We start from the raw sequence: 24,689 nt of genomic DNA, 5'->3' as shown, positions 1-24,689 counted from the left end.
GCGAAAGCATTGCCGTTAAAGCCTCCCACGCGGTTCAGCCTCGCATGGCAGCGCTTCCCCAAAACCGCTGCCTCGAAGACAAATGGACTGCATCCAGAGCTGGCATCCCTTTTTATAGATGTGTTCTGTGGTCTGCTGTCCCTCGCTTCACTTCATGCTGCTTTTGAAAAGGAAGCTGGTTTCACGCACATCTCCAGCCGCTTCTCGCGAGCACCGAGTGGTCGTATATCAGGGAGAATAATGAAAAGAATGCGGCAGCGGCTGCGGCCATTAGGCTTACTGCAGAAACCAGAAAGGTGTGTCGCACCTGTATTTGGCCAAGCGAGGCGACAATGCGACCAGAAATCACACGCACATTGAAACGCCTGCGTGCCTACAGGCGAGCGAGTGTGGTTTTAACGCCACGCGCGGGGCCCGTAAAGTGCTTCCAGAACAGGCATATTTCCGCCACGCGCCGTGCAGCTTTTTGCATTTCTCGGCCAACAGCGCTGCGCTTTCAGGCGTCGTGCTTAGTTTCGCGGAGACCAATTTTACCTTACATGTCGAATATGCAGTCCCCGCATGTCACGGCTAAGATGAAAACACCATTCGTCTGCAAGCTCTCACCCTTTTTGCGTTGTTAAAAGGCCAAGATATTACGCACTACTTTTGCCGTGCCAGAAACTTGGCAAAGTTAAAACGGAACGTGGTCCTAAGGCCACTTATAAACCAATGTGCTAGGAGGAAGTTATGGCAGCTTATCGTACGAAGATGAACACCGTTTCATTCTGTTTTTTTTTTTGGGGGGGGGGGGGGGGGGGGAGTAGTGGTGTGCTCTTCTGGTCACGTACTACTATAACGGTAGCTTGTGCTGTTACCATGTTTTCCAGGTGGCACCTGCGCACACACATTAGCCACTGGTTGACGTGGCCGCATCAAGCACCGGAGTCACGGTATAGCAGTACACGATAACGCTGTGTAATTTATGTAACTGGTGTAACTTGTGTAACGCAGTGTAGCTTATGTGTAACTCAAATTCAAAGCAAGGATCAGATGAAACATCAGTACGCTCCTAAGCTCCCTTCCTTTTAAGGAAACATTACTGTTGTTCAATGACGCTGTGTACTAGTCGTATAGGCTTTGAGTGCCTTATCTCTGTCAATAAACACAGGTGCAAAAAAATAAAGATGACAGAGGTAAGAACAAGCTGCATCCACGTATACTTTCGGAGAGCCAATTAAGCTTAGGCTCACGAGCCTACAGTCTCGTGCAGCCAATAGCGCTTTGAGCCGCAAAAGGGGTCATGAACAGCAGCAATGTGGTCTTTTCTTGAGGACGTATGAATATACCGAAAGATTAAGCTGCTTCATAGAAATCACTAACGTGGAGCGTAGATTCCTTCAAGCAGTGAAGAATTTGGTTCTTCTTGATGTAACCGAAGGGCTTACAAGCAAATAAATTCTCTTGGGACCTCCTTTAAAACGAATCGACGAAGGAACTTGTCTTTGTCGAAACCCCGACGAAGACACTTACCCTTGTCGAAACATCGGCCCCAGCCTAATACATCTCCTGTTCGACCACTGCTGGTCACTTCGAGACTGCGTCGTCTCGCGAATCCTAATTCTTGTTTCGATTCGATACGAATGCTTTGCCAACGAGTGCCCGCCGTTTGCCTTCGCAGCCAAACCCAGCGTGCCGGTGATCGAGATGCAGGGGCAGGCGCTCGAGAGCGGCGCCACGGTGGGGCCGCTACAGGAGGGCGACGTGCTGAGCCTCACGTGCAAGACGTTCGGCGGCAAGCCCATCCCCAAGGTGGCGTGGTACAAGGGCGACATGCAGCTGTCCGCCACCTTGGACGAGAGCCGCGGGGAGCGCGGCGCGGGAGACGTGGCGGCCACGTTCGCCACGCCACTCAGCCGCCAGGACCTCGGCTCGCGCTTCGAGTGCACCGCCACCAACGAGGCCCTCGAGCAGCCCATCCGCAGCTGGGTCGAGCTCGACCTGCACGGTATGCGCTGGCTTCATTTCGTGGGCACTTCGAGCGCGTTCAATGCGAAGCCTCCTTCAGGCCGCGACTGCTTGGTGCTTTTGCTGTCTTGCCGAATAGCTAATAAATTAAACGAAATCAAAAGGCAAATACACGCCCAATGGTGAATGTAACTTTAGCCCATCAGCAAATCATCTCGGTGCTGTAATTATTAGGCCACGACCCTGCGTATATTACCGTAGTGCATGCGCCAACTAGCTTTTTGAGATGATCGCCACGTGTGTCGCACTGCGTAGCATGGGTACTCTCGAGCGCGCGCGCGCGGGCCATTCTCTCTTGCACAAGAAACACAGGATTGCAATGGACGCGCTTTTAGCATTTGATTAACTGCTTCACGAAAGCTTCGCTTCGCATAGCTTCGAAGATGTGCGTTGGAATTGCGTAATTAAAAAAATATTGGAATGGCAATGATTTCTAGATAATTACTCTCCTTATGATTGCGATGGTGCGCTATTTCTGACCTAATAAAAATAATGAGAAACGTTGTTAGTTAAAAATAAACGCTACAAGATAGAATAATTCAGAGCGAAGTTAGCGAAGGAAAGTATAAAAGACGTCCTCACGTAGCGCTAAACTCACTGTCCTGCAATAACAAGTCCCAACACGTACGGGTATACCGAGTCTTTAACAAGTACATGAGGCGGCGATGCGGTACGAGATTAACAGACGCAAGTACGAAGAAGGATTAAAAGAAAAAAAAAAGACAGAGGTGCAGAAAGTACCCGGATTGAATAATTGATGCGTAGCGGCACAAATATCGAAAGAAGGCTTCGTCATCCAAGACGCACAAATAAGCGTATGCGTGTCAAACACATGCAAAGTTCCGTTGGGAGAAGACGTTTGCACTCATTCTGTGATCAAAGAATGCTTGCAAAGGAAACCTAATCACTGACATCTCCAGAATAGCGCTACACGAAGCCTGGGCATTTTAACGAGGGCTCGCACCGTCTTTAGATGGCGGCCTCTATACCCATGGGTGGGCGTGGCGGCGACATCCATTCTAATTAACGCAGAAAGTTGGGTTAGTTGGTGTTGATGCATTTGCTGAGACATAGCTACTAGCGCTAACAAGACTAATGAAAAATAGTTAGTAGCACTCTGTCCTGTCCCAACACTTTTCCGTTAGTCTTATTAGCGCCAATAACTATGTCTCAGGAAATCCATTGTAGGTGTCGCGATGTTTGCAATGAAGCCCTCTACTACTCGCGGCCACAAGCTACAGACGTCATTTACAATTCGAAGTGGCTAAGGGAAACTAAACGAAACGTATAGCGTCGCGTCGTAGAGGAAACTAATAGAAAAGAGTTACCTTATGACTGAATACGTGTTTCCACATTGTCAATACAATGTGTTACTATATTGCTTCAATGGTAATCGCATTACCGTCGACATTACTCGAGAGATGGATGCTTCGGACACTTCATTATCGCTCGGCCTCTAGAAGTGTCTTGCGGGTAATTAGGGGACGCTTTCCTTTGGATGTCATGTCACCGATAGTGACATCAGTTGCGGTGACTGAGGAAGTCGGCACGGCGCGTGGCACATATCACGTCGGGATTATAATTGACCGGAAAGAACACAAGAAAAGCAAACAAAACACGGGGGGCTCTGCAGAGACCAGCACTCATTAAACATGATCACGAGGTGGTATACTGAGCAATGCCTGGTTTCATTACTTTAATCCGCACATCTCTAGAGGGAATGGAAAGCCGTACAAATATAAAATATGTCGTTTTGTTTGTATCTACAAATAAAAAAACGTAGTGCCATAATTATTCACATCACAAGAAAGTATAATTTAAGACTTCTTGAAGTCTGAAATGTCGTGATATGTGGAATTTTTCGACGTAGGGCGCCCAACTTGACTGCAAGAACACAGCATCAGTGTAAAAGACATAATAAAACGCAGCAGCATAGTTAGAAAGATGCAATAATGAAGTTACTGCAATTATACTTCTGACATCATCAGAAGAAAAAGGAGCGGTGAAAATTTATTATTTCATTGCACTAACATGAGAGAGCATCAGTTGTGATGGAGTTTATGGAAGCTGGAGAGGTAAGTCCTGCTGTAGTTTTGGCATCTTATTCCAGGAGAAAAATGGGTAAGCGATCACGTGACAAACAAATCAGGAACATTCACTCTTAACAGGCAAAAAAGCGCAGGTATCACCAAAAAATTTACAAAATCTGTTAATTCTTTTTGACCTGTAAGGGACACTTACATGATGTTTTCGACTAATCGTTTTTTTTTTCGCTTTAAATTGAGGTCGTAGAGCTGGAAACCTTATAAACAATAGTGACAAGCCTCGGAGCGCCGTAAAGGATTTGATATAGTAGCTTTTCTACAGCCAGTTTCGCTTTCGTTACTCAGGCGGACACGGTGACGTCACGTCCCAACAAAGTATGCGGTAACGTGATAGGAGGACATTGCGACGTTTTGACATTCGTTCCGGCTCCGCTCGGTCGGTCTGCCGCTATTCTGCTCACTGGCCCTCGAAACGTATAACAGCATACGGGGTGACCGAGTGAGCCGGAGCGAGTATCAAAACGTCGCACCGTCTTGGTCCGACGCACGTCGTAATGTCACCGACACAGTATTTTCCTGGAAACTAAAACGGCACTGGTAGCAGGAAAGATATTATTTTAAGGTATTTACAGTGCTCAGAGGCATGTCACTATAATTTCTAACATCTATAGAGTTCTAGGACCTTAACTTAAGAAATCACTAGTTGAAGACATCATGTCAGTACCCCTTTCAAAACTCTAGAAGCACATGTTTCATTCCTGATTCTGACTTCCATAGTTCATGGCGCTGTACGGGTCTTACTATGTCGACGTATGCAGCACCTAGCTGTTTTGCTGCTGTGGCGGAGACTTAGTTGTTCGAAGATGTTTGTAGTCCGTGGTTTGGTTAAGATTACAGATTTTGCACATGATCCAAGGTGCCGCGAGGACAGCGGAAGCGAGAGCTTTAACTATTCCATATATGACGCAATAGTTCTGCGGAAACCTCCAAGGTGGCGGGCTTCCGCAGAGCTATTATGTCAAACTCTTGCCTTTGCTTCGAGTTGTTGACAAATTCGACTTCGCCCTTCCATCTGCTAGCCGCCTTGTTAGCTCAGATGGTGGAGCGGCTGCCCCTGAAAGGCGGTGGTCCTGGGTCCCGGAAATGGCTGACCAATAGCAAACAGCACTTACAAGCGAAAAGCTTTGTGAGTTCGGCCCAAAAGACGACGAGAGAAGCGCTGGGTGCGCGCCAACTAGGCGTGATTTCAGTGTGAATAAAGGTGCTCTGAATTCTACTCTTAAAAAGAATTCATGTGAAGATGCCTCGGGCAAGTTAGTCGTGCAAGCTGCCGACAGAGTGAGCATCTGCTTATGGCACCGTGCTCGAAACGTCTAGGTGAATGATTGAATTCCCGACAGCCCTTTCAAGGGAACGACGCAGGCGCGTGGTGAGATGACACTGGCTATTTCAAGAAGCCTCCCAGCTTCGTATCATGCTTTCTGGGGACATCATCCAGCCGATCTCAAATTATTCTGGCCCTCTTTCTGTTTAACCAGACGTTTTCAACGTCGTGAGCAGTTGAAGGAGCAATATTGCACAACGTGCGGATAGAGAATCGGGTTCCCAAAATTGCCGAAGCACCGTGACAACAAGTGTATGGCGCCAATGGTACGCGCCTCACCTAACCTAACCAGAAGCGACTTGTTGAAACGACGTTCTTTTTGCAATTCGAGCAATATACCCTTCATATGGTAAGCAAAACAAGCCAGCCACATTACAACGCCGATACTTTGGCATCGAAGGCAATGTCACAGAGTCAAAAAACATCTTTGGATCTTTTTTTTAAGAGTAGAATTCAGAGCACCTTTATTCAGACAGAAATCGCGCTTAGTTGGTGCGCACTCCGCGCTTGTGTCGTCGTCTTTTGGGCCGAACTCACAAAGCTTTTCGCTTGTAAGTGCTGTTTTCTATTGGTCAGCCGTCTCCTCTAATAATTTATCAAGCATCTGGATTGGTTGGAATATTTTCTTATAAACAATTATGGCGTTAAAGCTTTTCTTGTGAGTACGTGCGGGCCCTGGTTCTCTGTTGTCATTCTTGTGCTGCTTTATAAAAGACAGAGATTGCCTTAAAAGTAAATGTGGACGACGGATGATCAGGAATGCTGTAAAACGAGAAAGTTCTGGCCTTTACTCCATGTGCGTATAACAAAGCAGCGCTACTTTATTTTCAAGAACAGTAATTTTTCAGAAGCGTCCATAACTTCTAGAGCACTTCATTGGCTTTGTTTCTCATGAAAGGTTTATAAGACGACACTTGTGTTTAAAACCCAGCGGATGTTCGTATACTATTCAAAACGACGATGCTATAGAAAGTAAGCTCATTTATGACTTCTTGAGTTATCACGCCTCTACTACACATCGCTCCCATAAGGGCTCTTTGGTGTTAGCTTTGAAAGGCACATAGCTTGCCCTGAAAGTGCTGATTTTCAATGCAGCAGCACCGTCCTTTGCGTGACGCTATTCGTAGAACCTGCGGTAGCGGCAGGCTACTTTGTTTGACTTTTCGCAAAGTAAAGTTTTTTTTTTCTCTGCGCCAATTTGACGTACTTCTCTCGAAAGTTTAAACGTGATATACCTATAGCGGACACGAAGAATTTGATAAAAACTTTATCCTTCCGGGCTAAAATGCCATCGTGTTTAGCTAAGCGGATGCGGCAGCTTCAAAATTTTGACGGCCATTTGAATAAGTGCGCGTGACATAAGCGTACTGATCTGTTGCTGTTTCAGGAGCGGTTTTGGCGCCTTACGCATCCTCTTTTCATACTCCGTGTTGCATAATGCGATATTCGGCCGCATGTAGCCGGGATGAGATAACGCTCCCCCCGTGCCGAAACCTAATTTATTGTGAGGAATGGAGGCTTGTAAGCTATTCTTTTTTATCAGTTCCTCCCCATCATGATAAGGTCAAGCTGGGTGGCCCTTTTTGTTTTTGGTTTTTATAGCACTGCATCTTATGTGTCTATCACCTAGGGGTAATCATTATTTCCATGAAAGCAATATAGCAAAATGAACCGCCTATAAAGAATGTACTCGTTCAAGCTCAGCGCTCTCACGTCGTTCAACATTTGTGAAACAAGGCAGTTTGCAGGCTTGTTCTCCGTCATCATTGATACGGGTTGAAACTGTAAAAAGAAAAAAGAAAGACGACGACGGTAATACTCTTTTGTTTTATAGACAGGAGATTACCCCGATCTTTAGCTCTATATGAACTAGGATAGTCTATTTATTCATTGTTTATATAACCCCTAAGGACAGATGTAATTGGAAATCACAGTCGTAATCGGGGTATAGGTTTGCATTGAGTGACTTTCACGAACGCATGCTCATATCGCTTGGGAATTGCCGAGAGTCCGATGTGCGACCCCTGTGGGTGCGAGAAAACTATCGAACACCTATTGTGTACCTGCCCTCGCTACGATGTACAACGCCTCTCTCAGCGGGCAACCTTACACCGACTGGACTGAAGACCGTTCACTGAGTCAAAGATACTCGGACAGTGGCCACACTCGTCATTGGCACGAAAAGTGATTCGTGCACTAGTGCAATACTTGAAGAAGTGCACCTGCTTAAGAGACCGTTTATAATGTTCCTGTGTATAGTGTCCCTCCCACACGCACTCAGTGCTTACTCTCTCCCTTTTTTCCTCTTTCTATTCCCCTTTCCCTACTCCCAGTTTAGGGTAGCAAACCGGGTGCTCTTCTGGTTGACATTTCTGCCTTTCCTGTCCTTGCTTTCTCTCTCTCTCTCTCTCTCTCTCTTAAGACAATCGCAGTTGTAGACAACTTCACTTTGTTTGGTTCTGCCAGAGCGCTTCTGCTCCGAAGTATTCATAATGAAATTCGACAATCTTTCAACTGATCTCACATTCAGGGGCATGGATCTCGACACACTGTCAAGCCCCCATATTGTTGCAAGTTTACTGTTAGCAGGTTCGGTGAAGTTGATGTCAGCTGTGCTGTTGCTATTGGATCGCGAAAACAAGCATTTACTAACTTTATCTCTTTCCCTCATGTTGACGTTTCTTCACGGCTTGACACTGTGCTGCGATCCAAGCCCCTGAACACAAAATTAACTCAATGAGCGTCACATTTCAAGATGAATATCTCAGAACAGAAGTACTCAAGAAAACTAAACAAAGTGAAGTTGTTTTCAAATACGATTGCCTTGACGTTTTTAATATAAACGTATACCATAATCGTAATAGCAGAATTGTCAATTAAAAAGCTTTTGTTAATTATATGTTTTATCACTCTAATTTTTCGCGGTAATTGCGTCCGCCAAGAGAGAAGAAGGTTTATAAGCTAAAGTGCATAAACCGCCTGTGCATGTAGATTTTGCGTAGCTAGTACTGCGTTTATAATAAAATTAGTGACTGTTTAAGTTTGAAGATCCGCTGTATACCATCCATATCCCCTTCAGTGATGGTGTCCACATTTGTCGACGTGACATCTTTTTGACAGTTCTATTCAGTAGTGTCAAGGCAAACACCACAAGAAATTAGCAGCCGGTCTATTGATCTCTCCGCTTACACATTGTTGCCTCAGTTCCCTTCAGACTGCAGATTACGGCGACGCATGACCACTTCACTAGATGCACAACTATGTTTGATTAGGTGTTCGATGTTCTGCATTCCGTCAGCAATGATGAACAATTAGGTTTGTTTTTCCTTCGTGCTTGTGCCTATCGCTAATAACTGCACATGTGACTTGGGCCGATTGTTCAAATATTTATTACGAAAACATGTCATATCACTGACTACGCCAAGCGGAAATTTAGTAACTCTGTAACTATGATGACTCTCAGAAAATACATAAAGTATATTTGTACCATCCTTACAATTTTTCAAGACAATCTACAGCATCTAGGAGTAAAGATATGTGACTGGAACATTGTTGACGGTGCACTTAATGAATGACTGTAAAGGAAATACGCACAATGCAATTTTCGCCAGGCAAGAGAGTGAGCGAGAGGGACGAAAGTAAGGAAAAGGCCGGGACGTCGACCAAGATAAGATATCCAGTGTGCTACTCTATAGTGCTGAATGGGAGAGCGGGATTTGAAAGTAGAACACGAATGTAGAGCGAGAGACTGAGCGCACAGACACACGATCACAGGCGCTCACGTTCTCGGCAAAATATCACAGCGCAGTACTGCGTTCAGCACAATGAACACCAATTTAGGCTACAGCCGATTGCGCGGGTCTCTGGTCGTCGAAAACTGCGCCATTCAGCAAGCAAAAAAATGTGCGCATACACTTCTTTTCCTAGCATTTGTACACAACATGAAGTGCTATGTTAACCTCGTACAATGTACCCCTCTGCTTGCGGCGTGCGCAGTGAAGCCCATGGAGATCGAGATGGAGAGCCCCAGCATGCCGGCCAAAGCGGGCACTGCTCTGCAGGTCCGCTGCGTCATATCCGGGGCGCGACCTGTGGCCGAAGCGGTGTGGTACAACCGGACGACACGCATGTCGCACCAACCGCAGCCCGCTGTGGAGCCTCTGGGCGATGGCACGTTCCGTACCGTGAGCACGCTCGAAGTGGTGCTCACGCGCCACGACCACGAGGGAAGCTTCACTTGCAAGGGCAGCAATCCCGTGCTGGACGCCTCCGGGGAACCGCCCCTCGAAAGAACCGTCGACCTGCTCGTCCTCTGTGAGTGCACTCCGCCTCATCCGCGTCAGCTTCCACGCCGCCGAATTTGAATTTTTATTTAGTGACCAAGTGCAACAAAAGTTTGGACCGCGTTAAAAGGCTAGTTTCATAGAGGGTAGATAGACGGGGTGATCGGTTGGAAGACTTAGGGGATTTTCGAAAATAGCCTGTTGCAGGTAACATAATACTACTCCTTGAATTGGATTATTCAAAGAGGCGGATATTAGTTGCGCGAAAAATTCATAACCATATCCAGCTAATTAACACAATTCCACGAATTCATTTCTTAATTAGTTACCTTATGTCTTGCAAACTCGTCGGCTACAATTCGAAAATTGCAATACGCGCCGTAATACAATTAATTATGAAGTTAATAAGTATTTTTGTTAATTATCGGGCACTCAACAGACTTGAGTGCCCGACTGTAGACATCCTACACCTAAGTTCTCTCTCTCCCTCTTTCACTCCCCATTCCCCTCCCCACGTGTAGGGTAGCAAACTGGGCTCAGTCTGGTTAACCTCCCTGCCTTTGCGTCTTCCCTTCTCTCTCTCTCTCTCTCTCTAGCTTAGCAATGTGTTTTGATTTCTGGAGCTGGTGATGTCCGCTTCTTCGAATAATTCCAACTCAAGGACAAGAATTGTGCTATCCGCCACTGGCTATTTCTAAAAATTCCGTAAAACTTAAAGAAAGGATCACTCTGTGCAGTGGCGTCGGTGCAAAATTTTGAGTTTGAAATTCAAGTGGGTGCGTCACGAAAAGCTCGCAAAGCAATAGATGCTTTTGAAACCGTAACTGAAAAAGAAGGTGTTAAAAAAAGAATTATCGCCTGAAATGACGCATCACCAAGAATGCGCGGATCCATGTCATAGCCTCTGAGATTCGGTGGCGCACGCGGCTGCTCGTTCTCGGAGGCAGCGTGCTGGGCCATGTGTCATATCCGCTGGACACCCTGTGTACGCGTCGTGTGCTTAGGCACTGTTTATAGGCTGTTAATTCGAAAATTAGACAATTGCCAGCTCTGTATTATCGCTAAGTTTGACTCAATAGGAAAGTCTGATCATCGATAACCAATTTAGCCAATGTGAAATTTCGTTGTGGTTAGCCTTTCGAGGAAACTTATAATGCAATGCAAAATAGTCCAATCTTGCGAGAACTTGGTTGGACAGTTACAATATTTACCAGTTGTATAGTCTTACGACTGTTCTGCTTTCAAGAAGTACAAACCAGTAATATTTCCGAATTATTTAGTTTTCTTTTTGCACTGAAAAAGGAAGTTCAGCCGTAACTTGAACCTCTTAGTATTTTGTAATGTATTGTCACTCTTTTTGTGGTGTTTAGTTGTGTCTTGTCGTATTTTGTGTCAAGTCATATAGTATTAATTTTATGTGTATTGTATATTTCTCATTAAGAAAGGTGTCTGGAAGCACTACAGTAGACATTTGTTGGTCCACTGCCACGACTAGAAAAATCAACACCAAGCCAGATTTCTTGATCTGTAGTTAATCTCTACAGGCCCCGCGGCCTTGGGGAAGAACGCTGAATAAAGTAAGGAAAAGAGCCCGAGGAATTGAACAAATGATGTTAAGCGGTCACACACCTAATGACATGTTCATTTCAGATTGAGCAACCATCTCAACTTGAATTTTTGGCACTTAGGATTACACGCATGAATCACTCACATATGACGGAGGGAACCGTGAAAATAACTCCATATGGTAGATATCAATTGAATGAGTTGTTACATAAGAAAGTCCTGCTGTTCTCTCAGTAGTTGGTAATATTGTTTTTGTTTAATAAATTATCATAACCGTGGGAAAACAGGCCACCAACGGGCTGGCTATCAAAATCATCAAAGGTGAACTTCAGTGATTAAGGAATGTAGAAAAAAGGAAATCAAAGAAAAAGGAAAACCAGCCAGGGGAACTTGTGGAGGAATGAAGCATCACTTGACTGAGACGTAGTCTACTATGCAAGATAAAGCTCTCATTATCAGCGACATGCAAACGTCCATTCAAATAGTGCGTTACCAAAACAGTCTAACTGTACAGTAATGGCATAAAAAGCGAAACACTGCGAAGAATAAAGCCATATAGAAGTAGTGCAAATTACTATAAACATGCGCAAAGTCAGATAATGAGCTCATTCACAATGGATCATCTTTCAAAGAACATGCATACATTTCCACGTATTGGACGACTATGAAAACAAACAATAATGTCCAACAATTAGAGTATTGGACGAGCACAATGTCGGTACGGTTATCGCAATCTTATTTTACCTACGATGAGTTATGGTGAAGTTACGCTGCAGTGTCGAAGCCACGAGATGTTCCAGCTGACCCTCAAGTAGTACAATTCCGGAGATATTGGTGAAGATGCTTTATCCGGAAAATTAATGCACCTTTGCAAACACAAATGTGGGCATTGCCAGCCTTCTTAGCCTTAACGGATTTAACAAGGTCCTTAAATCACACTTGAAAAGCAGGCAGCACATCTTTACAAAGAAAGTCTCGCCAGCTTGTGAAAACAACTCCAAATAGAACGTTAGTTCAAGAGAGGTTTTATCTGCAGCATGGATAAAGCTAAGAAAAGCTGTTGGAAAAAAAACCTTTGTAAATCTGTAATAAAAAGCAAGTGGACTATGAGTGTACACGTTACGAGGTAATCTGGACAGAAATAAATGACAGAAACATAGGCGAACGTGCTCCTAATTCAGCCGCAGTTGGTCGTGCCGTTACACGCGCTCTTCCGGCTGCCCAGCGTAACTCAATAAGGTCTCCGCGACTGCAGCTTCGGTATTTTTCAAGGGCAAAGAATAAATGCAAGCAACCTGTACGACCTGGCCCCCTCCCCCCTTTCTCACGTAGCGATAGAGGTCCAATCGAGTTTTTTTCTCTTATAATCAGGCATTTATTTCTTTTTCCTGCCATTGCGCGCACACTCTTTTAGCTGCACCACTCGAAAGCAAAACTGTAAACGGCAAAAGCTGCTTTACACGCAAGCAAACAGAACTTCTACGTCGTGAGATGTAGCTCAGAAGAACGGCGGCATAAAGAGAACTTGGCCCTACGGGAAAAAAGGAGGCAACCGAGCAACACATTCTTTTTTCCTCTTCTTTCCTTGCGAGGCCTTTTCCGACTCCTTGCGTTACTGAGATCTGCGCCTCCATCAGCGCGATTAAAGCCCCGAGCTGAACCGCAGACCGTTAATGATTAATAATGCCCGCGCCGTTTATGCTCGGAAGGTGTGCGTCTCTAAATGATTCAGTCGCGTGAGGGAGCTGCATTGCTCTTGCCTGGCACCTCACTACACGCCATGTCGGTAAAGTTGGGGCGGGGAAAAAAGTGGGCGCCTAGATATAGCCACAGAAAATGGGAAAGGTCGAGAATTATTGGAAACGATTCCGCGGAGCCCACTCTTTATGCGCCACTAAATGAACTTGCGGTGCCAACGTCTCCGTCGGTTGACGAAACAAGCGCGCTGTAGGGACTACAGGGACATCACGGATACCCAGGGGAAAAAAACTTCCCTTCTTAGAGAGCCAAGTAACCTGCGACTTGCAGACCTCAGCGAAGACCCTCCCTTATTTGTTTTCATTTTCCCTCCTCTTGTATTGTTTTTGTGACCTCTGTTTGATCCAGCTCACCTTCCCAACTTGGTCTTTGAGACGTGCATCTCACCTTGGGCAATACCAAGACACCGTAAAGAGGCCTATAAGTCTACCTTCTTGACTACTTTATTTTTTTTTAAGGCCTCGACTATACAAAGAAGTTAGCCGCACGTCCTTTCTTCCAAGAAGTGAGACAGCTCGTAAGATATTAACCCATCGTTTTTCTTCTCCTCTGCTTTTGTGCTGTCTGTATGATCGTTTGCAGAGGCCCGCAGAAGAAGAAACGTTCCTTAATTCAGTTTGCTTTCCTTCTCGTTGGCTTCACTGACTGGTATAAAAAAGAGCACACCAACTACCTTTGAAACCCTCGAGCTATCTTTCGAGGAACAATGAAAGCAATATTCGAGCGCAGCTTCTGCGTCCCGGACGTAGTAGTTAACACGAAGATGTTCGGTTGACACCTAATCAACACGAAAGTGAAGGTCGTAACATGAACATCATAAAAGAAACGTAAGACAGTGCGAGGAAAAAAGTTTGAGAAAGCATTCATGCTGGTCAAAGCCATTGACCAATTAGTCTAACTTTGCGCGTTTGGACATAGGATGCCACTGCGAGCTATGATTTCTTTTTGTTGAAGTTCTTAGCATCCATAATTACAGAATAAACATGGCTATTTCAAGCTGTCAATAATATACAAGGCTTTACTATACACTTCGTTAATTGCGGACATCGTACGTCTCCTCGAGCAGGGAAAACAACTGCTGATAATGTTATCACATCATCGTCGTCGGTGTTGAAAGTGGATTGCTTGTAGCGCAAGGTGTTTACGAGTCTGCGCCTACTGGTACATGAGTGCACGTCACCATTAATAACCTCAGGATCTGTTTACCTAAGCATGGTTAAAAAAGCCAACAGCATACAGAGACGTAGTGCAGGGTAGTTTCGCCCGTGCCTAATGTACTAACGCGCACCACCCGTGTCTGTTTCACGATGTTGAATCGTACGATCACTTGTTTCTTCTTGTTATCCGATCATTGCTTTGAGCGCATCCAGAAATAATGAAAAGGGACGTGGAAATATCTGCTTTATAAACGCGGTTGCCCTAAAGTCAGACAGCCCGAACATAACATACCCCCCTCCCTCAAAAAAAAAAAAAAAAAAAAGAAAGAAAGAAAATAAAAGAAAAAAAGAAAAGGAAAATCTGCTTTAGTTGTAGGCCAGGAAAAAAAAATCTATATGAAATCTACTTTTTAATCCTGTATGCCCCCTTATTAAAGGAAGATATGATCGTTAGCCATCATCGTGCGAAAGGGAGACCAGAAACAAATGAAGAAAGAAAGAAAACACGATGGAGTGACAAGCAGCAACGGAAGTTGTCCGGTTTTATAATGATGTTCCTCGCCGGAGCATTGTTGAATCCTGGTTGTTAGGCCGTGTGTGTACACTCGCACCGACAAAGGGCGGCCCACAGTCACCGCCCTCCTGCTCGCGCTGCCGGCGTTTAATTTACGAGCCTCATCCTTAGAGCGCGCGCCCTCCTTTTCCCTTTTCTGTTCCCCATCTCACACCGGGCCACCTTTCTTCCTTTCGGAACGGATATCTCCGCAGAGGACACGGGCAAAATAAGCCAAGCGCCGCCGCAGCTTCGAGAGTGTCTCGGGATGAGTAGACCGCGCTAATGTTGGCCCTATTTCCGGGCAAAGAGGGTGCTGGAAGAGCGAAGCAATACCGGCCGGCTTCCGCCGAGGAAATTGCTCGGCGATAGGAGAGCCCTTCGCGTAGGCTCGCACGAGAGCCTCGCAGAAGGGGGCCAGAGAGGTATATAGGCGAGAACGGCCGCCGCGGGCTCTTCAAGGTGTGCGCTTGGCCCGTCGGTCTAGGCCTTGTCGGAAGGAACCGGGCAGCTGCTCCTGCCTCGCGGCTGGCACGTCCGTCCAGGTCCTGGGTTTCCTACGCCCGAAGTGCTGACGCCATTAAGGTGCGTGGATGGCGGGGCCCACTTGTGCCTGACTTAAGAGCGAGCAGCAGTGGTCAGCGCTGTCGTGGGTGTGTCTTTCGAAGGGCTTTCCGCGCCATATTTGGGACTGGAAATGGAGGATGAAGAGCGTCAGAGAAAAACTGAATTACGAGCGGCTTCGCGGTGACGCTTTTATCTCGCGGAAAGGGCTGGCCTACGTTAGTCTCTCGTTATGGAACCGTCTGGGCGCGCTGCCAACCGGTGAGGTTGGTCCCCAGTTTGCAAATAGAGAAATTGGTGTGAAGGCAGACTCGGCGTTGCTTGAGCGTGTCTACGCGGCACAAACGCAGGAGACGGCCTGGAAACTTGCCTCTTAGAAGCGAAGTTTTCTCAAGACGGCAAAATCCAGTTGACAAAGTAAACAGTTACGCAATTTTATGGACCATGAATTCAAGGAAGGCATCTGGAACTGGTCAACAGATCAAACCATTTGATTACGGCATTTGTTTTTTACAATGCGGGAGTGTTTAAGGGACACTCGAAGAAGTAAAGCCACATTAGAATAAACGGATTGTTTAAGGCGTGCTGCCATATGTCCTATAAGGTACATAATTAAAATGAACATGCGCCCGTATAAACAATGGAGTGCGAAATACAATACATACAAATTAATGTATGGATCCAGAGCACATTGCGACATGCGGGCAGGAGGCAACCATACTTAACAGTGTTGTCTGTTGCACGGGGAAGGCTAATAGTTTTTTTTAATTGTTGCATTAGCATTAACAGTGTCAGAGTGGAAAAAAGTGTGTATGTGTTATGTTGTGATGATGTACATGTGTGATGGTCACGTGGCAGACGCAGAGAGAGGAAGCAAGAGCTTAGACGAAAGTGTGTGTGTATATTTATTTATTTATTTATTTATTTATTTATTTATTTATTTATTTATTTATTTCACTATACCTTACAGGCCCCATGACGAGCATTGAGAAGGGGGGCATCACTGCATGGAAGTTGTACACGATAATATCGCCAACATGAGTGGAAATAATCGGTGCAAAACAGGGTTCCAAATGCAGAGGCATGGTAGTAAAAAAGAATCGGTTAAATTTTATTGCGCACATTGCTTGCACACATAATCTAACATCGTCTAAAAAAAGTGTAGTTTAAAGCATGAAAAGGAGATAAAAAAGTCAATACAACAATACTCAGATAAACAGAAATTGCTTTTCGGGGTAGCGTACAAAACATCTGATAAATTTTATCACGCACATTGCTCGCGCGCATGATAAAAATGTGTAGTTCAAGACACGAAAGAGGAAAAAGAAAATCTGCGTGACGTTACACAGGTATACCGAGTATGACACATTTTTAGGACAGAAACTGCATGTTCAGGAGTTCCCTAAATTTATCTCTCCGTTTGCGTGACAGTGCTCTCGGGATGAGGATTCCAGAAGCGGATGGCTGGTGGCAAAGCTGAGAGATTAAGTGCATCAGTGTTTCCGTAGGTGCTATTAAAGCTAATATATATATATATATATATATATATATATATATATATATATATATATATATATATATAGAGAGAGAGAGAGAGAGAGAGAGAGAGAGAGAGAGCAACTAGTGCTGGTCTGCTCCAGGATGTGTGTCGCTTGAGCTCCTGAACAGCACTTTGCAATGTGCGTGAACACGGCTTAAATCATGGATCCAGGAAATAAAGAGGTGTTAGGTAATGCTAAAGCATTTGTCTCGCACTTACCACTAAGTTGTCACAAAAAGTTTTTATTTTCATTCGATCTTATTTTGCTTTTTGCGCAATAATTTGTATAATGCAGGCAACGCAGGTGTAAAAACTGCACACAGCTGAAATTCTTACTCACACTTCAACTTTTATTGTTGCGAGGCAATTGAAAGACAGTGTTTAAGACAACTAAAACGCATTTATTAGAGAAAATACAGCACATTGTCTCCTTCGTGATCTGTTCTTATGTTTTTCTCGAGAGTCGTCTTATTGTCGTTTTCATGGGTGGCCGTACAAAAGAGGTCGTGTTATCTCACTCAGTAGACATTCCGGGAGATAGGGCTGAGCCACGATTTTGAGCGGAGTTCCCCTTTCGCGCTGGAGCGTTTAACATTTTGTCTCCTCCCACAAATTTCTTCCTCCGTCACGCGAGGTTCGAGGGATTTCGTGCTCCCATTCGCCGGATTCGCGTCGCAAAAAAAAAAAAAAAGAAGCAATCATTTCCTCATTTCCCATTTCGCTCACATACGCTGTGGTTTGGGCGATAGATGGACGGTGTCAAGTGTTATAAAAGTGAGCCCGCTTTTCGGGGGGAAACAACCCGGCCTTTTAGAGAGAAGCCCTTATGCGCAGCCGGATTTTCGGCTGCGGACTTCTAATTTCATTGTAGAGCACGTGTGAAGCAGCGTCCGCATGTGATGCTTAGAGGCAGGGGTGATGGGAGGATATTTGCAATGATGGATGCGGCGGAAAGCGTTTCGAATCACGCTTGCTTTGGCCCTCGAACAAGGAAGGGCCGTCTGCCTGGCGTTAGAGCAGCCGTTTGCAGGCAGGACACGTTTTCCGGCCGCCATTACTCAACGCGAGTGTTTGGCGCAAAGCCCACGGGCAACTCTGTGCAGCCCTCTCTTCATTTTATCTTTCTATAAAGTTTGATTTCGTTTCATGCACAAAATGCATTAGTCGCGATTCCGTTTTCTTCCCCTTCCTTTTTTCGGTTTCACCTTGCGTACTCTAGGCCCTGTAGAAATGGGTTTATGAATGAGCGAAAAGAGGCTGCGGACAAAGGAAAAATAAAAGTAGCGCTATTTTCTTTTCCTTTATCGCACGCCATGCGTTGCATTGTAAGTCGCTTTATTGACGTTAGTAGGCCATTATCCGATGGAAAGACAAGCCTCGGTACAAGTTTATATTAGTACTGCAGCACAATGCGAGAGAAGTTGGGGGATCGAAGAGGCTCGATTTTCTGTGAATAACAACCGTATGAACCGAGCGGGTTATGGTGGTGGTATAAAGCATCAAAATATATATTAGATATTGTATTAGCATATTATAGTGGAATATATTTGAGAATTCAATTGGATTTCACGAGCTCGTTTGCCAGTTCCTCCCAATCTGCAACAGGAGCAGCAAGAACAGTTTTCTTTATTGAAGGAGTGGTACTATCAGGCCTTCTATTTTAAAAGATGTCGCTTTGTGTGACTGCCGAGGTAGTTGTTTCCGTACAATCATAAAATAACGGCACGAGTCTGCTTCATAGTGTTATCTCCCGTTTTAATGGTTTTCTGACTGAAGGTAAACATGTGCCGACGTTTCAACTGACGAGAATAATAAAACTGACAAGCGATAAGAAGTGGCTTAGTGCTATAGAACAACATTCATTTGGGCTAGATGCTGCAAACTTGAATTAGGAAGGAACAGCGCCAACTGACTCCCTCTCGTGATCGTCTTAGTTGGCGCTGTTCCTTCCTAATTCAAGTTAGTGCTACAGCGTGGCCGTAAACTATGGTACAATAAATACTTGGCAGTGTCCTCCGAATACAAAGAATTGAAAGCGATAGCAAGGTTCAGCGTTATCCTCGAGGTCCTCGCATGCCGTTCTGACAATACGCGGAAGGAACATTGCACTACGCAGCACGCCAAGCTACTGCTCCGGCGCCACAGGAACAACTCCCTGGCATGCACCAGGCGGGTCAGAACGCTGGCGCGAGGAGTAGCACCAACGGTGGGGTCGCGGGCGTCGCATCTCGGCGCTGCACGAGGCGAGGTCGGCGCAATACCGTACGGTGTTGGTCAGCGCCTAACGAAAGGATTAAAGTTAGATTTAGTTTCACTTCGCTTGCTATCCCTTCGGCTCAGACCAGTGTATGCGCCGCGATATGGTTTGCACACGGCTCCTCAGCTGCAACACTCGTGTGTGTGAGCGCGCAAAGCTCATGCCCGCAGCGAAAACCAGAACACTATCCGGGCTCCCGCAGAGACAATTTAGCAGAGCGTGGCGATGCATCCACGCTCGTTCTTGCAGTAGTGAGCAGTGCGCGTCTCTGAAGACCCTTTAACACTCCACGCCCGGTTCGCGCATGCGCTGTCTATAGCGGGACAGCACGACGGCGCGAACGAGACTCGAATGTGCGTAAAGTTGCCATCGCAATAAAAGGAATCCAGAAAAGCTGGCGGAGAACTATCATTTATCAGCCCTGAAAAGAAATAGTAAGGGATGCGCTCAATAACTTGTACTCATTCTTTTTTTTTTTTTTTTGCGATTGTGCATTGCAGTTGGCATAGTATGTGATGTGATGTTTTCGAAATGGCACGTGACGAACACGCAAGTATAATCTGTATGGAGTGCCATTAAGCTTGGAATCACGTAAGAACTGCCCTCTGAGGCCATCGAAGAACATATCCTTGTAGCAGCTGTGACGAATAGCAGTTCTCTTAGGTCTAGCAGTGAACGTGGTGAATACAGAGGGCGCGTAGACAATAAAACTAACGGACAGTGATCCTCGAGTGTACCTGAGTGGGAACTACTGTTTCTGTTCACTTAGTGAGAACAGATGTAATCTACAAAATGTATTGGCGAATTATTTGGGAATGGAAGGCAGTGAATTACCGATGTTTAAAAAGTATGAGCGACCTAACACATCGAATCAACCTAAGTAAGTCTCGGTATAGAGTTAAATAAATAGCCCAAATAAATTCAACAGAAGTCCTGCAAAAATTTTAAAAGAATGTTGAAAAAAGAAAACTAAAGCACATGAACGTATAAAGGCAGTATTGTAGACAAAAGTAATAGAACATAAGTTATACAGAAGGAGAGAAAACAATGTAAGAAAGAAAAGCAAATGAAAAGTGATAGGAATGTGGAGGGGCATAGAGAGTGCCACATACCATTCTCGGAACCTTTTACTGTAAAATTACTAGGAGTGGGCTGCCTATTGAATATGACAGCACGTCCACCTTGACCATGTATCATCAAACTGAATCACAGGTTAGTTTGGATAAGAAACCGCGATCCGATTGTATAAAAGACAACTAATCAAAAGTGCGTTTCAGGCTGCTGTACTTCTTCAGGTACAGACGTAGGACATAAGTAAGACGGTATTGTGGGGCAAGCATAACAACTAAGTGAAATAACTTTTTGCAGTTCACTTTAGTTGAAACGCCGGTTTCTGCATTTGCCTAACATTTTCGTCTACAAACGATTACGTATATCCACGAGGAGGAACCAGTCACAATTACGGTTTTGGCGCGGTGGCCTAGCTCTTCTTAATTATATTTTTTTTCCTCGTCTCTTGCACACGCAGATCCACCAGAGGTCAAGATCGAGCAGAGCCGCGTGGGTGTGGTGAAGGAAGGAGGTCACGTGGTGCTGCACTGCTCGTACACGGCCAACCCACGCATGATCCTCGACATGCGCTGGTTCAAGGACGACGCGCCTCTGCGATTCGACGAGGACGAACGACTGGAGCCTAGCAATCCGGGGCTGCCCACTCTCACCATACGGCAGCTGACGCGGCGAGACCGTGGTCGGTACAGCTGCGGCCTGCGGAATGACATCGGCTGGGGAAACTCTTCAAACATTGCCCACCTGGACATCCTTTGTAAGTGCGCGGCGGAAAATTACTGGGACCTTATTCTAGGTTAGTGCGCTGCTCAGCTGCATCAGACATGTAGTGAGTGAGGCCTTGGAGTGGCCCGTTCCTTCACCAGCTACACGAGTCAGAAGACACAAGGAGGACAGCTGAACACGTGTGTCTAAAGGGAAAGTGTGCCAAGTTCGGAATCTTGTAGCAAACAGCAGGGCCTCGATAACGTAAAGCGTTATCTGTGTTTATTTTGGGGCGCGGCCCGGGAAATGTCGGCCAACCACAAAGGGCTATTGGTGGATTTGCCATATAAGGGGGGGGGGGGGGGGAGGTGTTTATGGCGGATTTGGAATAGAAAACGGAGCGGAATAGTATTACGTTATCTCGGCCCTGTGCTATAATGGGATTCGTAATATAGGCACAAGCGCTTGTTATCGGCGCTTCTTTTTGTATAAGCTTTTTTCTTTATTGTAACACTAATGCGCTCGAAGACGATAATCTTTGCGTCCCTTTCGCCTTCTTATGTATTTCTTGCGCTTACTTCCCAACGAAAACGTAAGAATCAATCAAGTGCAGTCCGCTCCCGCCGTATTACAGAGCGTAGCCTCTGCTACACGGCCTTTCAGTGCAAGCACTGACTTTGATCTGCACTGCTGGAAGTAAAAATACTAGCGGTGCTTGAATAGCGAAATTTTCAAATCGAATCAAATACGAATATTCGGGGAAACTGACCGAATATTGAAATGAACCTATAATGTTCCAAAATTTTAAAGACAGTGAAATGAAAGCTTTCGTGGACTACGTCTGAAAAAAAGGATTATTTACGTTATTTCGTACCTATATTGCCATTAAAAACTGCGTGTTAGGACAGTTGAGAAGCTTTCAAATGAGAAACGACTGTGTGTATAATCATATATGATGCTCCATGATATTGATAGTAATAATAAAACAAAAAATACAATGAGCATATCGCCAGATGCATTTAGTAGAGCGTAGTGCTATGTGAAAAGCTAAGCGCAATACTACACGGCCCCGCACATCGTTTTGAAAGAATCCAAACATGGTGATATGGGACAAACAACAAATTGCTTCGTTTAAATCGGGATGGCCAGTTCATTCTATTTAACGGCTGGTAACTACTGTGCATAAGTAATCTTCACGTGCTCCTTCAGGAAGTTGTTTGCCTGTGCAAGAACCGCGTTTTTCCTGCGGCGTAATAATTAAGAATATACTGCACTTGTATTAATATTTCTCCCTGTAGACTGTGATCACTGTTGTTGTCCTCTAGAGTATTCGAACGAAATGAATATATATATATATATATATATATATATATATATATATATATATATATATATATGTAGTGAACTCAAAAACGAAATACGAATTGAACAGCAAACTTGGAATATTCGCACAGCCTTAAACAATTTATAGCCTCATGGCTTGTTTTCGGGTAACGGCAATAGGTTTCATTGTTTCTGGTAATCAGTGTCGGAGAATAAAAGCCGTAATTCAGAACGCCGTGGATCTCTCTCCTGCTTTTTCCAGCCTTTCTGATTTATTTTCTGCATTGGGTACTAGTTATGGGGGGGGGGGGGGGGGGGTGAAGCACGAGCGTATGCATTGCGAAGGGGCTGTAGTGCAAGAATGTAACTAAGCTTACGTAGGTCACAAATATTTGAGACGGGCAGTGAAACTACATTAACTAGGCAATTTCATCTATTTTTGTCTGGCTTTTCTTAAAAAGATATTAGTTTCGCGCTATTGTTCTTTACAGAAGTAAGCTGAACGGGACGAGTCAGTCTATTTCACTTAGTTGAAGTGACTAAAAAATACTATATTCAAGTTTTAATCTCATGGTGGGCATATTTTGTTCTCACGAAAGCAGTGTTGGCAATTACAAAAAAAAATAATATTCAGGACGTGCTCTTTTTATTATTCCTTATAACTGCCATAAATAATTGACACCCGTGAAACAATAACACCATGATTGTCAGAAAAAAAAGGTGAAGATACAAAGCTGAAATAAAATTAAATTATCGGGTTTTACGTCCCAAAACCACGATCTGATTATGAGGCATGCCGCAGTGGGGAACGCCGGAAATTTGGACCACCTGGGGATCTTTAACATTCACCAAAATCTAAAAACACGAGTGTTTTCGCATTTTGACCCCACGAAAATGTGGCCGTCGTGACCGGGATTCGATCCCGTGACCGCGTGCTTCGCAGCCCAGCACCATAGCCATTATACAACCACGGCGGGTCTAGCTGAAATAATCAGCCGATGAGACAAGATCACTAAAAGAAAGCCTGCCGAGCAGCTCAGGTGAGGGATTTACGGCGTCAAACATTCTTGACCCTTAAAAAAATGCCCAGCGTGGGGCGTCTGTGACATCGTTCCCGGGGACACCGGAGACTTGCCGACAGGGACTCCACCAACAGATTCAAATCCTGTACAAAGAGAGCAGCAATGCAATTATTCATTTTCCCGTATAAACGAGAGCCGTATTCTCGTCACAGCATGCCAAATGTCCGCTACTAAGAAAGCATATTTATGGAAGCGTGCATGGCTCGTTCTCTTCAAAGCCTAAAAGGGAGATCCATCATCTCTGAACGCCTCGACGGGCGTAAAGTTTAATGTAGTGAAACGGCAAGCAGCGGAGTTCACATCTTGAAAGCTATCAAGGGGACCCACGTCATGATTCACTCTCAGAAAGGGGGCTCTCCTGCCAAACCCAAACGACAAACAGGAAGTCACGGGAAAGATATACAGGCAAATATGTATATATATAAAAGCCACGGTATCCTTGAGCGTGAGTCGGCTTCTCTGCCTTGCATAGCACAATACTATAAACGGAAGACAAATGCAGGCTGTAAAAGTGTCAAAGCAAATATCAAAAGTGAGTTTTTTTTCCTTTTCTAGTAAAAAAAAGTAAAAGAGAAAGAAACGTCCAGAATACAGAAATAACACGGGAAGCCAGTCAGCAGGAAAAGAATGGGAATGAACGAATGCACATTAAAGTCTTTTGAGTTATAGAACCAAAAAAAAAAAAAAGCGAGAAGCGAGAGAATATACATAGGACTGGCGCAAAACGGGTGCAAACGTATCTTTCCTCCCCACGGGGGCACGCACAATACGTGCATATATTCGGATCACTACCGGCAGCTTATTCAGCACGCTTCACGCTCCCCTGTGCAGCGCGCATACGCGCCGTTCCATTACCCGCCACGCAGCCATTCACACGAGCAGCGCGAAGTGCGGCCTGGCTGCGATACTTCCGAAGGAGCGGATTGATTCCTCCCAGAAGGCATCTTCTATCTTTTTCCTTCCTAGTATTATTTATTTTATATAGTTCTCGCTCGTGTCGCGCTGCTCTTGAGGAGAGGGGCTTGTTATCTGTGATTGCTGTCGCCGTAAAGGAACCAGCGAAATGCTTGCTTTCATTTCGTACAGTTAAAGCCAGCTTAAACAGAAAGCCGAAAAGTAGTTGCTGTTAAGGCTAGTTCCGCGTCGACCACGAATTTATCGGTTCTTAATGCTCAGCCCCAGGAGATCGACTGTGGGCACTTCAGTGGGCCGGCTATACGCCGCCAGAGCGCGAAGGCTCGTGGCAGACGCCTAGGCAGGGTGAAGCTTGCCTAGGCGCTTGCCGGACAGCTTGCCGGAAAAAAAAAAATAAAGTTTTCGCCACCGCCTTAATTAGTACGACTTGCAAAGCTACTGCTATCAAGCAGTTTGATGTTGCCATTTCCAGTCAAGTTTTT

General features: G+C 45.2%; 1 protein-coding gene across 5 annotated transcripts in view; it reads left to right on the top strand.

Moving 5' to 3' along the window:
• The window catches only part of LOC126531079 (hemicentin-2-like), a 256,250-nt gene that overhangs the window by 202,667 nt on the left and 28,894 nt on the right, over positions 1-24,689 (top strand). For all 5 annotated transcript variants that reach the window (XM_055070959.1, XM_050178465.3, XM_055070958.2 and 2 more), the window contains exons 3-5: positions 1,661-1,987; positions 9,433-9,750; positions 20,643-20,939. In XM_055070959.1, the coding sequence (XP_054926934.1) occupies positions 1,661-1,987; positions 9,433-9,750; positions 20,643-20,939 (942 nt within the window). The remainder of the gene's footprint in view (positions 1-1,660; positions 1,988-9,432; positions 9,751-20,642; positions 20,940-24,689) is intronic.

The sequence above is a fragment of the Dermacentor andersoni genome, chromosome 5 (genome assembly GCF_023375885.2).
Source record: "Dermacentor andersoni chromosome 5, qqDerAnde1_hic_scaffold, whole genome shotgun sequence".
Lineage (NCBI taxonomy): Eukaryota > Metazoa > Arthropoda > Arachnida > Ixodida > Ixodidae > Dermacentor > Dermacentor andersoni.
Note: the sequence above shows the minus strand (reverse complement) of the source record. Positions and strands in the feature narration are given on the sequence as shown.